At 46.5% G+C, this 13,615-nt stretch overlaps 2 protein-coding genes across 2 annotated transcripts; one reads left to right on the forward strand and one right to left on the reverse strand.

The window, feature by feature from the left end:
• Positions 1-581: 581 nt before the first annotated feature.
• Positions 582-4,074, reverse strand: crybb1l3 (crystallin, beta B1, like 3). Its single transcript, XM_088906859.1, has 5 exons — positions 4,009-4,074; positions 3,428-3,546; positions 1,761-1,893; positions 885-1,027; positions 582-750 (listed from the first exon to the last, which is right to left on the reverse strand). The coding sequence occupies exons 1-5, from the start codon at positions 4,072-4,074 to the stop codon at positions 582-584; spliced, it is 630 nt and encodes a 209-aa protein (XP_088762985.1).
• Positions 4,075-9,184: 5,110 nt separating this feature from the next.
• Positions 9,185-12,964, forward strand: cryba1a (crystallin, beta A1a). Its single transcript, XM_088906860.1, has 5 exons — positions 9,185-9,223; positions 10,343-10,461; positions 11,063-11,204; positions 12,324-12,466; positions 12,817-12,964. The coding sequence occupies exons 1-5, from the start codon at positions 9,185-9,187 to the stop codon at positions 12,962-12,964; spliced, it is 591 nt and encodes a 196-aa protein (XP_088762986.1).
• Positions 12,965-13,615: the final 651 nt, after the last annotated feature.

Raw genomic sequence — 13,615 nt, forward strand, 5'->3', positions numbered from 1 at the left:
AATATAACTTATCTGTTACACTTTCTGTAAATTGCGTTATGTTTCAAATAGGGGATGGACTGAAATCAAAACAAACAACTGAACAAAACAAAGGCTAAAATGATATATGAAGTATGATGATGATAAATAAAAAACAAAAATCGCTATCTTTAAAAAGTCCAATTTTGCAGCAGTGGAATTTCTTTAGCTCCCGAAACAGAATGCACAAACCAACCCATCAAACGCTGTTCTTATCATTATTATAATTGTTATTGTTGTCATTATGAGGATAAAAAAAAATCAATTATATATGTCCAGTAAGCAAGAAACACTGTGGCTCCTGTCTTCTTTCAGAGTTGGGTAATAACTCCGGCAGAAGGCCGAATCGCAAGCACTGCCTTATGAACTAGCCGACCTCCCTTTTACTAAGGATCAGCGTCTCTCCCCCCCTCCCGTCTGCAAGCAGAGCTGTTCCCAATAATGACACTAACAGCGGTGATGGCTGGTCTGTGAGGGGTGGACAGAGGGAGCTCAGCTGTGTGTGGAGCTCCAGTGCGTCGGCCCGGCGGCGGGCGGACCACTGGGGTCGCTGTGGCCTTTCCTCAGGCCGTGAACTCAAAGCAGCCCCGGCGGTACCACTGCATGTCCTTCACTCGGCGGATGGACTGGATCTGGGGGTGCTGGCCGCCCCATTCGTTCCAGTGCTTGTAGGGCCCACACTCGAACACGTACTGGTAGCCACGGTAACCGGGATACTGGTAGCCCACCCAGCTACGGAGAGAGGGAGAAGAGAGAGTGAGAGCTGTGCCTTCACTAGCCTCCTGCGGAGAAGGCGAAGCTCAAGGCTAGGATCGCCATGGAAAGTCGCTATATTCACTCCAGACTGACGACTGATTGAGACTCACGTTCCCCCCATGACTTGGATGCTGGCCACGCGGTCCTGGAAGCCGTAAGACCACAGGCTGGGGATATCCTCGTCACACACCTCCATCTTGCGCCCCTCGAAGTTCACGCACTCGAACAGGCAGATCTTGTGGTCCTGGGCGTCCTAGAGAGAGAGCAGTCCAGGAGCTGCTGTCAAAGCGCCGCTTTTTCTTGGACGTGGAAAGAGTTTTTGCGCAATTGCATTCCAGACGCTAGACTCTGCAGCGCCCTTCTTGCGTAATCCCGATGCTTGTAGGAACCGGGTCTCTGCTGATGCACGTTGTGAACTTAAGTCATACTGAATGTATGGCTGTGTTGAAAAACAACACTCATTAAGCCTCTCTATGCAGATTAAAAGTCATCTGTCTGAAGAAGCAGGCAGCATAGACCTGGTTATCCCCCATCTCCCATCTCATATTGTAAAAGAATGAATGAATTCCTCACACTTATATAGTGTTTTTCTGGTCACATCACTCAAAGCGCTTTACAGGTAATGGGGATCCCCTCCACCTCCACCAGTGTGCAGCCCCACCTGGATGATGCACCAGTACTCTCCCCACACACCAGCTCTCAGTGGGGAGGAGAGCAGAGTGATGAAGCCAGTTCAGAGACGAGGATTATTAGGAGGCCATGATTGGTAAAGGCCAATGGGAAATTTGGCCAGGACACCGGGGTAACACCCCTACTCTTTTAGAGAAATGCCCTGAGATTTTTAACGACCACAGAGAGTCAGGACCTCAGTTTTAGTCTCATCTGAAGGACGGCACCTTTATAATAAGAAGAACTATTATATAATATAAGAACTATTAATGACAACGTCCCGGTGTGACAGAACAGAGAGAGGCCTAGGAGCTCACCATACGGACTGGCCTGAAGGACATGAACCGGTCATTTCTGTAGCTGTTGGTCCAGGTGTCCCAGCGGGGATATTCTCCCTTCTCCAGCATGAACATCTCGCCGGTGAAGTTCTGTTGGTCGTACCCAACCCAGCTAGACAACAGCAGGAGGACAACAAAATGGCGTCAGAACACTCCACTGTAGCTACCAGCCTGCCAACACAGACTGGTACAAAGTGCCCTTTCACAGCTTCACAGGCTAACCCATCAGCCCTGATGAGGAAACATAGCCTCTGAGTTAAAGAGCTGTGTAGCTACCACCGAGTTTACAACCTTTGCTCTTGTCACATTGGTGCTGACTGAGGATTGCCCACTCTTTGGGAATGCAATATTGGTTAGGCATTTGACTCAAAAATATGAATTATAATAAAGAGGGAACACACCAGAAAAGGGCAGGCAGTTAGGTTACACAATTCTGTGTTTTTCAAAAGGATGTGGTTGGCAAATCTTCATTTTTTTGCAGCGGGTGTGTATAACATATTCTCCCAAGACCACACGTACAGAAGCACTGTAGCCCACGTCATCACAGCAGAGGCAGTTAAGTTATGTTTTTTTAGTCTAGATTCTGAGCTGAGGAAATGAATTTCTACTCAGGTTTAGAGTATCACCTCTCAAGCTCCAGCCTCCATTCTGGAAATGAGATGGACACTAACAAAGGATACTGTCACAGAGTAACCCAATCTAACAACGGAGGCCACAGGCAAAGCTTTTTTCCTCTGCAACAACGCAAGCCCTCTGTCAGAAAGTTTAAAATTAGACAGCAGAGCTCCAACACCTTTACTGTTGGTTGTTTTAGACCCCCAGAAGGATCTGAGTTGCTTTGAAACATTGCTTTCACATTACATTTACATAAAATTCTATAAAATAATTGAGACGGGGGTTAAAAAATAAATCCCGTTTTAACCATGGGTATAAATTTCAGGACGTTAAGTGTTTTAAAATGAGGACTTGCACCTTTTTTAATTGGCTGGTACTAATCAGATTAGCCCCACAAACACAAACGTTTTTAAAAATTATGTCTGGCGTGTGTTAGGTATTGTGTTATCTCGTTGATATCTCGTTATCTTGTTGATGTTTATTATGGAGGTATTTTTATTCAATAAAGTAGTCGATTTAAAAAAGCGAAGTTTCGTGGCGACCGTCCCTCACTGCCGCCCTCTAGCGATAGGAGCCCCTGCAGGCGCGGCAGTGCGAGTTGTACTTGTAACGAAATTACAATCTGTTGTAATTACAGTTGCAATTACTGAGCAGCAGGTGGCGCCCTTGGCTTTAGGTCAAATCTGGGGAGGGTTTTTTTTTTCTGGATGGGTAAACTTAATACAAAATAAAATTCGCCTATTTTAGGAGCTTGGAGGTGTCGAACTCCTGTCATCTGCGGCGCCCCAGCTCCCCTTACGAACCATTCCACCATCGCAAAGGCGCCGTTAATCTTAACTTCGCTTTTTAATGGAGTCCCCGTGTCCAATACGTATCTTTCTGAAATGCTAATCGATTTGGCAATGATAATGCGACTAGGTATGTTAATACTTGAACACCCCCCCCCATTTCTGACACGCGTGTAATCGATTATGACGCTGATCACGGTCCCCACGACAGCTCCTCTCTACAGCCGAAGCGCAGCGACTTACGGGCCGCACTCCACGCGGATGGAGCCCACTCTGTCGAAGCCCTTGTCGCACAGGTTGCGACACTCGGCGTTGAACTCGATGTGCCGTCCCTGGAAATTCTCATATTCCCAAAAGCAGATCTAAAAGAAACAACAAGCATATATATATATATCTCAACAACGAGCTCCATTTAATATATCATTTTCCATTTCAAGCGGTTTGTCTTTCTGCCTTGTTTAAGTTCAGTAAGCAGTGATTGACCTTAAATGAACTAATCCAAAACGTTATTTTTTTACCACAAGGTTAACCTGCAGTATATGGGCATGATCAGGAGGATCTAAAGTATGCTGAGGTCGTCAGCGTCAGTGCCTTATAAAAAATATCAACCTCCCTTTGAAGTACCTTCTTCAAAATCCTCTCGCCACCACCCTCGTCTTATTGATAACGCATTAGGTATCGGCCCAAGCGCTCCTGCAGTGCTGGAAATCATCTTTAAGAAACAAGCGACTCATTCGCTCCGGTCGGGTCAGTGGGAGCTGTGAGGTACTCATGGGCGGGACCCCCTGAACAGACCCCACGGACAGACTCCGCACAGAACCTACTTTGTAGTTGCGCAGGCCGACTGCGGGATGACTTCCGATGCTGCCCTGGGCTCCGGAGTGCGACATGGCGAGGGGGGCTGGGGGGAGAACAGACAACAAGCGGACAGTCCCATGACACCACTCCAGCGTGACCGGGGGGCTTCGAAACACGGCAGCGCGGCCGCTAATCCCCTGAGCCAAAGGCTCTCCCGAGCGCAGGGCTGCACAACCGCTGCCCTTCCTTCAGCCACACCCTGCACACGCCTAACCCGAGAGAGGCGGACAGACCCTCGCGTCTTTAGATCGCTGGATTTTGTCACTTTGCTTCCACCTCTTCGAGTCGAGATTGTATCAGCTACTATCCGGCCACTACGCACAGGCACATACAGTATAATCCTCACACCAGGATCGCCCCAGCAGTACCGCCAGTGGGCTACTTTTCCATTGATTATCAAGGAGACAACATTTCCTGCATAATAAAAATAATTATCCTTTAAATTGCTTTTTTTTATTAGCTCATTCACAGGGAAATAGTCCCCCTGTGACTCTCATGAAAGTGGAACCTGTTCGCTCCTGCCTGAGACCACATTTCACGTGTTCCCCCCAAAAACTAATTTAATTGACCCAATCCAGCAGAAACTAGGACGCGCGTTCAAGGCTGTAGGCTAGATTCAGGAGGCCTAATGCAGCAGCGCCCCCTGCTGGGCGGGGGGGTTACAAGCTGGTGCTGAAGATCTGTCTCTTCTGCGAAAGACCTGTCCGCACAGGCCCCGCAGGACAGAATCATCCCATCTGTGGCCCACCCAGGGCCGTTATCAGAGGCAGGAAAGCCCTGCCTAACTGGAAGCGCCTGCCCTTCGTCTACAGAGAGCGCAGCCGAGAAGTCTGGCTGCCCTGCGCTGGCCTGTCCCGTCCAGAGCGCAGCGAGAGAGGAGGCTCACCTAGGTACTGCGAGCAGGCTGAGAGGAGCTGAGACCAGCAGGAGGGGCTCGACAGGCAAGGTTGGTGTCGCACTCGGCCCCCGGGTGGGTTATATATATACCGTACATCTCCCGCGGCATAGCCCCCCCACCCCCCCCCAGTGTGTGAGCTCCCTCCGTCCCCTGGCATGCAGAGGCTCAACAGGAGCCCGGGCCGATCCCACGGGCCGCTGACTCTGCTCATCGCTTTGTTGAGGGGCGTCCGCTGGGCTGCCGCCTCACTCAGCACAAAGTGAACCATGCCCCCTGCGCCCTCCGCACCCCCCCCCCCCACCCACCAGTATCTCCCCTTCGGATTGTGCGCCGACAGAGAAATGTGCTGAGCTCAGGCGCTGACCTCTGCAATCACATTATGTGTGTGAGCTGGGTTTTCAGGACTTCTGGGGGGCTCGCTTGCCTTATGTGCTGTTGCTTTCCTCGGCGCCCTTATCTGTCGGACCCCGGATCTCTGCCCTTTTTTCTTTGCACACTTTGAGGGCTCAAGCTGGTACCCCTCAGCTAGTTGGCGGGGGGGGCAGAAAGATTTAAAGTTATGGCAGCTGTACTCCGAACTGCCCCCCGTATTAATAAAACCCCTCATTTCTCCAAACTGCATTGCTCCCTGTCATGGACACAGAACAATACATCCGTCTAGAAACACACAAAGACAGTCTTGCAATATACAGTGGATCATAAGTGTGACTCGTAGATCTGTATTAAAAAAAGACTGAATTGAATTTCTTCCTGCAGTGTCAGAAGCTAGGGTTTCAAGCCTGTTTTGTTACTGAACTCCTGGGTTGGGCATACTGTTGACATGATCTCTCAAGTAGTCTGTTCTCCATCTGTGACTATACAGTCAGTATCCTTGTTTTTGTAGGGTGATCTTAGCCTGTGTTTGACTAGAGAAGTTTAGCTACGAGGTCCAGTACACAAAAGCGTGGTAGTATTACTGGGCCGAACAACTATACTGACTAATTAAATAGCAAATAGCAAACTGGAACTCACAGCACCACTGCACTCTGTCAGAGGAGAAGGGGTTTATGTCTGTGTAAAGCAGTCATACCCACAGTTCTCCTTTGTTCTTGTGGTTTGGACCTTTTGCTGTAAGATTTAGGTTTTCTTATTACAAGGTACTTTTGCTCATCAAAATGCAAGAAAAGCCTGCCTTTCAATCAATGCTTTCACACATGCAGCAAGAGCCAGGAGTGTGTTATGAAATATATTGCACCAGTTGCTCTAAATCCCAATCTGAAGCTAAATCCCGTCTTTCAGTCATCTTGTTTGTTATTTGGGGCCCGCGCTACTAGCTCGAGAAAACTTAAATGTATCAAAATCAGCAGGAATTTTAATTTTTAGTGGGATATTCTGGCAAATATCTGGATGGTGTCATTGACATTGTGCATTGCTGTACCACAGTTATTCTGCTTTTGTGTTGCCCCTGGTGCAGAACAGATGGGGCAATTTCAATGAAAGTGCCCCCCAAATTCTTTACATTGGGTAAATATGAAGGCTCAAAATCCAGGGTAAATATTTAAAATCATATCAGTAATTCAGATCTATCAACCAGAGGTAACTGATGAGGCTTAACTGTAGAATAAAAATAATCTGATAAATACATTCAGTATAGATGGAGAAGCATTAAAAGCACAATAGATAAAGTAACACAGGATGGATTTTCTAAAATTGGGGATGCATTCCTGAAAGTCTGGGAGGGATGACAACAGCCAAGTTCAATCAGGCTCAGCTGTCAGGAATTTGTATTCATTCCTGACATTCTTCCTCACCTAAAACATTATAAATATTCTACATTATCCCCCTCTCTCCCTCACGTACGTCTTTTTACATCTCACCTCCACCCCATCTCCCCCTCTGCAGCTGCCCCTGGGTCACCCCTCACTCTGCAGGGGGCTCCCAGCCTCCTCGTCCTCTGGCCAGGAGGTCGGCCCTCAGCCAAGTGGGTTAAGACACATTTTATTGAATAAAACACTCCATAATCCTTTCAGTACGCTTAATTCTTGGGTGTTGTTCCTCCTAGTGAACACTGAAGTAAAGGATCCTTGTCTTTTATCAGCTCCATCAGTGTTCAGTCATGGTTTAATGGTTGTTGTACTTGTAGAAGCAGCATGGAAGAACACAGGGAGATTCACTGTCCTAACACAACATACCAACCCCATGAGCACATACCAGAATGGTACCCAGACATCTTGATATAGGATTGAAGGTGGTGGGAAGAATCTGCCTCTTGGATTAACATAGACAAGGGCAGCTGTGTTTCCAGCACAGATTGAGGAGACAAGCTCACGTTCATAATAACACAAATAAGTATAGGCATAGTTACAAGTGTACGAGACTACACAAGTGGGACTAAGCTGCCCTTAAGAATATAAGAACCTTAAGAAAGATTACAAGAGAAACCCATTGGGCCTGGCCCATGCCCAGTTCACAGATTGTGTAAGTGAGTGTGTTTGTGGAGACGGCAGTGTGATAGGCCCTGTGTCGCAGGAGGACAAGAGCTCTCATTCCGATTCATGGGAGACAAACCCAGTGGCTCAGGCAGGAACAATAGGCGCCAATGCAATGTGCTGACTCCAGTCCGGTTGGAAACCGGGGGCTCCATTCAGCCAGGCCGTGTATAAATAGCCCAGCTCGCACTAAGTCAGAGGACAGTTTTTGTGGGACCCCTCAACTCACACCACTGTTTTTGGGGTAAGTCAGGTAAGCCCTCATTTCAGCTGTTTTGTTCATTCTGCTCATATCTTCTAATCGTTTCTCTCCACGGGGAGGGTGGCCAACATTACTCGAAGCAGAGAGTCGTGGTTATTATTGCTGTCTAAAAAAAAATCTCTGTTTTTTAAGGCCCAGCTTTCCCACTTCAAATTTCCAGATTCCAATTTGAAATGGACTAGGCTGAACTGGCATTGCCATAAACAAATACAGACGGCTGATATTTTTCAGCTGCTTTATCAAAGCACTGCAGTAGCTTGTGCGTGTCGTTAAACGATACTTCGAGCTCACGAGGAATGACAGCAGCCGGAGTTTGTGTGGGTGACGGTAGAATCGTTTATTGAATTTAGAGAAAACTGTGGCTCAACCCGCTTGGCCTCCAGGTTGGGGAGACTGGACCCCCATGCTTGCTGGAAAGGTGGAGATGGAGTGGAGGAGGGATGTGAAAACGAGTGAGGAAGAGGAGTGTGGTATATATGTGAACTGAGGTGATTATGTCAGGCTTACGTGCAAGTTGCGACAGCTTAATTCGTTCGGCTGCCTTCATCCCTCCTGATCTTTCGTTAGAACTCCATTAAACTGAATTGAGTTAAAGTAAATTAAACTGTGGAATGATTCAAAGTAATGTGCATATAAGGCCTGCTGTCACATGTGCTGTAAGTGCTGTCGAAGCTATCGGCAGGCAGAAGACAGGGTTCTGATTAGCACTGTGCAGAGCCTTACCCAGTGTGAACCGTCTGCGTGTTTAACAGTACTGTGTCCATGTGTGATCAAGACTTGATCAGCTGGTGCTCTTCTGTGCCATTTCTCAGGTGAAACTGGAATGGTGAGACTTTCAACTTTAGAATTTGGGTGTGGGTCAAAACTGGGCCTAGTTACGTGTATATATTACCGCAAAAATATAAGCATCTGTATGGCATTATGTAGGCTAATGCATTTTTATTGTGTCATGCAACATTTTCTCTGAAAAAGGTTTCACTGTACATAATGTATGATGCTTTCTGTTTTCATAATTGTACCCCTTTCAAAGTTAATTGTCAGTTTAAAGAATTAACGATAGCATTCCCCTACACAGACTCTTCTCACAGATGCTGTCAGGTAGAGCCAGGCCTGAGACCCATTGCTGGGCTTCTGTCCTTCAACTCATAGCTTAAATAAATAAGGATCTGTCGAAGGCATCACCTGCACTGTCCTTCCACGGACAGATGTCCAAAGCTGATCATTTCCAGGCAGTAGATGTAGCACCCCCTGCCTGCCAGCTTGAACGAGTCCCATCTGTCTCTACTGCTATTTCTGTGTGGGGAATTTCAGCAGATGGGATGCTCAGCAAAACTCCCAGATGGATCATTGAAATCCTGTTATATATCAGACAAAGAAATGACCGACGGCCCACTGAAACATCTCGGAGGACAGCATTGTTAAAGACCGGCTCACTGCTCAGGCTTCCTCACACGTTCTCTCTGTTTTGTTCTGTGTCGGGCTGCAGGTCAGACAGCACTGAAATATCCGTCAGAATGGCACAGACCAATCCCATGCCCATGGGGCCGTGGAAGGTGAGAGATGATGATGATGATGATGGTCCCTTTCCTTCCTCTAACATCACCCTGCTCATATGAGCACTGTTTCCAAGGGCACTGTATGTGCCCGAGCACCCCAGTATTCTTGATCGTGTCCTTGACGACGCTGGGGGTGAAGGCAATTGTACTGGTGCCATAGGATTACCACAGGACTCCACTGACAAAGTGCTGAATAACTATTACATCTTGTCCTGGACTTCATATTCAACTTACTTGACTGTTAGTTAATGATGATTCACTTGATTTATTGTTTATTGGTGAAGCAGAAGCAATTGATGTCAGATCTGGAAAAGTGTCTTGCAGAGCGTGGTCACTGCTAACAAGCGAAACTAAAAAGAGATATATACTGTAGGTATTTCAGGACTAGTTCAATTTGTCATTTGAAAACCCAGGCCTAAAAAGATGGGTTTTTTTTACAAAATCTTATCATGAATGAATCTAATGGCAGTCAGAGAAGTGCTTTCTTAATCTGGATACATTTTAAGATGAACACCACTAATAATTTTGAAACATTGGTGTCTAGGCACTGTTGCTATAAATCTTACAGATTGACCAACAGTGTGAGGATTTTACATCCAGTGTTTTCTAAAAATTTCTCAGCTAATTACTTGTCTGCTGGCCTTGTTTTCTTATTCTTGATGATTGTGGTCCTGTTGCTGTTTTAAGTAAATAACAAAAATTGACAAGCAAGCTAAAATGCTAACATGAGTTTAAGGAATATTGTAGATAAAATTGTACTTTTATATTAATATAAAGTATGTATTAAACATAGAGCATTAAACAGGGATGACATACTATATATGAATGAAGAGCTTAGATGTAAATTAAATGACAAGAATGGGAAGAATTTTCCTCTAAATCATAAATTCTGTAAGCTTTAAATTGCTCTCTCCTGATAAATCGGAGCTCATTTAATGATTATGTTCTTCATTTATAATTTCTTACCCTGTAACCAAAATGTGATATATCTATATCTCTTTTTCAAGTGAACAGGTGTTTCTTATTATTTTAATTGTTCTTGGGAAGTCATTTTTATCAGAACAAATAAATTAAATCTCTCTCATGTTCTCCATGTTCCGTGTGCATCCGTGTCAGATCACGGTCTATGACCAGGAATGCTTCCAGGGAAAACGCATGGAGTTCACCGCTTCCTGCCAGAATATCAAGGAATGTGGCTTCGACAACATCCGCTCGGTTAAGGTGGAGTGCGGAGCGTAAGTTACAGTACAGGTCACATCCTGGGCACTAACTGGGCACACTGCACTCACTGGGAATTAACTGGGCACTATGTGGCCTCACAGCACTCCCTGGGTACTAGATGGGCACTAAGTGGGTACATAGCACTCACTGGGCACTAACTGCGCAACCAGTAGTCACTGGATGCACTATTCACTGGGCACTCTATGGGAATACACTACTCAAAGGGCACAGATCACTTCACCTGAGACTCCTCTTATGCACTTATAGAGACAAGCTTGTCTGGTCACACAAACATCATATGGCAACAAAGATTATTTAGGCCTGAAAACAAAATGTTTAATCTTTGAAATGATCAGGAAGTGAAGTCGGCAACATTTCCCATTCATTATTATAAATTCCAAGCAAACATTTTAGTTTGCCTTAGTCTGAGAAGGCAGAACGCATGTTTAATCCATCTGGTTTCTTTCAAAAACAACAAAAGAAAATACTACGGCACATGCAGAAAACAATTTCATTAGTGTTCTTTCTGGTCAAACTAGTGCCCCCAGCTGGTGATCAGCATTTGTCAAGAAGGTGAAGCACGCAGTAGCCTGTGGCGCTTGTCTGTCATTGCAGCTGGGTGGGCTATGAGCACTCCAGTTTCTGTGGGCAGCAGTTCATCCTGGAGAGAGGAGAGTACCCTCGCTGGGATGCCTGGAGTGGGAGCAACGCCTATCACATAGAGAGGATGATGTCATTCCGCCCCATCTGCTCAGCCGTGAGTACAACCGTGAACGTTGAGCCCCCTCCCCAGCAGGAATACCAGCGCTCACCCCCCCCCTCCCGATCAGCTCCAGGAGGCTCGGACAGCCCTCTACCGAATAATATATTTCCGTGGCTCAGTGACGGAATCCAGCATTCTTGCATTCTCGGCCATTAACCCTGCCCGAGTGAGCTGAGGAGCCGTCGCAGCAGCAGCCATGACCGTGGTTGAGGAACACAAAGTGCTGCATGCTGGGAAGGAAATTAAAAGGGAATGTGCTCGTATAGGGGTAGGACATTACACCAGGACTCCACTGGTCAGGGATTGTGAAAACTGACTACAAACCAAGATGGTACCTCATGAGATGCATTTCCGTTGTCTGGAGTGGGGGCAGCGTAGCATAATGGATAAGTCTCAGGTCTCATCACTGCGGGCTTGGGGGTTGAAGTCCGCACTGTGGGCCTGGAGCTGTATCTTGAGCTCTGTACTTGACCCCTGCTGCTCCAGTCAACACAGCTGTATGAACAAGGACCAGTATTGCCGGAGAAAATCCCTACATTAAATCAGAATATGTACTGGGGGAAGAGGGAAGACTCACCTCCTCTCTTGTCCTCTTTACACCAAGATATGGTATCTAATTCAGGTCTGCCCAGTATTTTATACCTCAGATAACCTACCCTCCGCTATAGAGGAAATCGTAGCAATCAAACGTCAGAGTATAAAAACACAAAGGAGGTATAAATATATGGTGTTATCTGTAAAAACAGGGTGTCAGTATAAGTCATTTTCAACAAATAAAGACTTTAAAACCTAGATGTGACAGGGCAACCCAGCAGAATTCATTACAATGTTGAAACCCTTTAATTATATCCCAGCCAGCATGGTTCTCTCACCTTCTAAGAATATATCCTTTTCTTATTTAAAACTCACCCTGAAGCTGCGGTTCATTTTAGGAGCGAGATTGAATCTCGTTTGCGGTCAAATCTTCCTGCCCCCCTGTGGTCGTTCAGCAGTATTGCAGAAGATCACAGGAGGTCCCTGAATCGCCGTGCGATTCCCTGAGAGTTCTCGAGGGGTAGCTGTACAGTACCGGCCTGTGACGGGTGTCATCTCTCCCTCCCCCTGCCGGCCCAGAGCCACAAGGAATCCAAGATGACTCTGTTCGAGCGGGAGAACTTCATCGGGCGCCAGTGGGAGATTTGCGACGACTACCCTTCCCTACAGGCTATGGGCTGGTGCAACAATGAAGTCGGATCCATGCAGATCCAGAGTGGCGCGTGAGTAGGACTTGTTAAATCTTCCCGGCTCGCCCCCAGGAACCTGCCCAGGACCGAGCCTGTGCTCATCATAAAAGGGTACTTGCCCAGATTTTATCAGTTGACCAATACAATGGCTTTCCTTGAGATTTTTCCCTTTATCGGCTCTGTCTCTATGGGTCTTCTCCCACACGCTTTAAAAAAAAAAAAAAGGTTTGGCATTCCACTATACTCGTGAAGGAGCTTCCTTTTGTTGAGAGACCCCTGTCGGTTTAAGGTAAACATGCATGTGCCAGACAGGACACAAAAAAAAAAATCCACGACAGCTGAAAAAGCATTTCTGACCCTTGACCTTTGCCCTTTCCTCCCAGCTGGGTGTGCTACCAGTACCCTGGTTACCGTGGTTACCAGTATATCATGGAGTGCGACCACCACGGAGGGGAGTACAAGCACTGGAGAGAGTGGGGCTCCCACGCTCAGACGTTCCAGATCCAGTCCATCCGCCGGATCCAGCAGTGAGAGGCAGCCACCCTCTCCTTCCTCTCCTGACTCCATCGCGCAAGTCCTTTTGAGCCAAGAGGAGGACTGCAGGCTGACACGCTGGTGCTCGGTTATAAACAAAACAGGGTTTACATCACAAGTTTCCCCCACCAGGAAACAAGCCTGTCTTAGGGTGAAGCTCCCTGGACTTATCGTTGCCATTGTACCTTCTGAACCAGTAATGATAATAAAGAACGAAAAACTTTGACGCATACCTGCTGCCCCCTGTGTTTCTCCTGAAATACTGCACTCTCCTTGCCTCCAGGAGAAACATGTCATAGAATACAGTCTGTAGATGACACACAATTTATTCAAAATTAGGGGAAACCAAATCATGCTGTTGCTGCGATATTGCTAGACCTTAAGCCTGTTCCGATTTAAAAATTCTTTCCAGTTGTACTTGTATAAAGAAGAATGAGGTTCTTTTGCTTTATCTGTCTTTGCGAAAGAACAAAGGTTATAAATGGGTAATTTTTCCAGTACAGGAGGCAGGCTATGTAAATCGACAACATGTTTAGCAAACCTGATCCCACAATACTTTGCATTAAAGTGGCTCCTGTTACATTTAAATGCCCTTTTTTGTAGAGAGCCAACCAAGAACAATGAGGATTGTGGTGCTTCTATGTCATG

Source organism: Atractosteus spatula, chromosome 27 (genome assembly GCF_055471065.1).
Source record: "Atractosteus spatula isolate fAtrSpa1 chromosome 27, fAtrSpa1.hap1, whole genome shotgun sequence".
Classification (NCBI taxonomy): Eukaryota; Metazoa; Chordata; class Actinopteri; order Semionotiformes; family Lepisosteidae; genus Atractosteus; species Atractosteus spatula.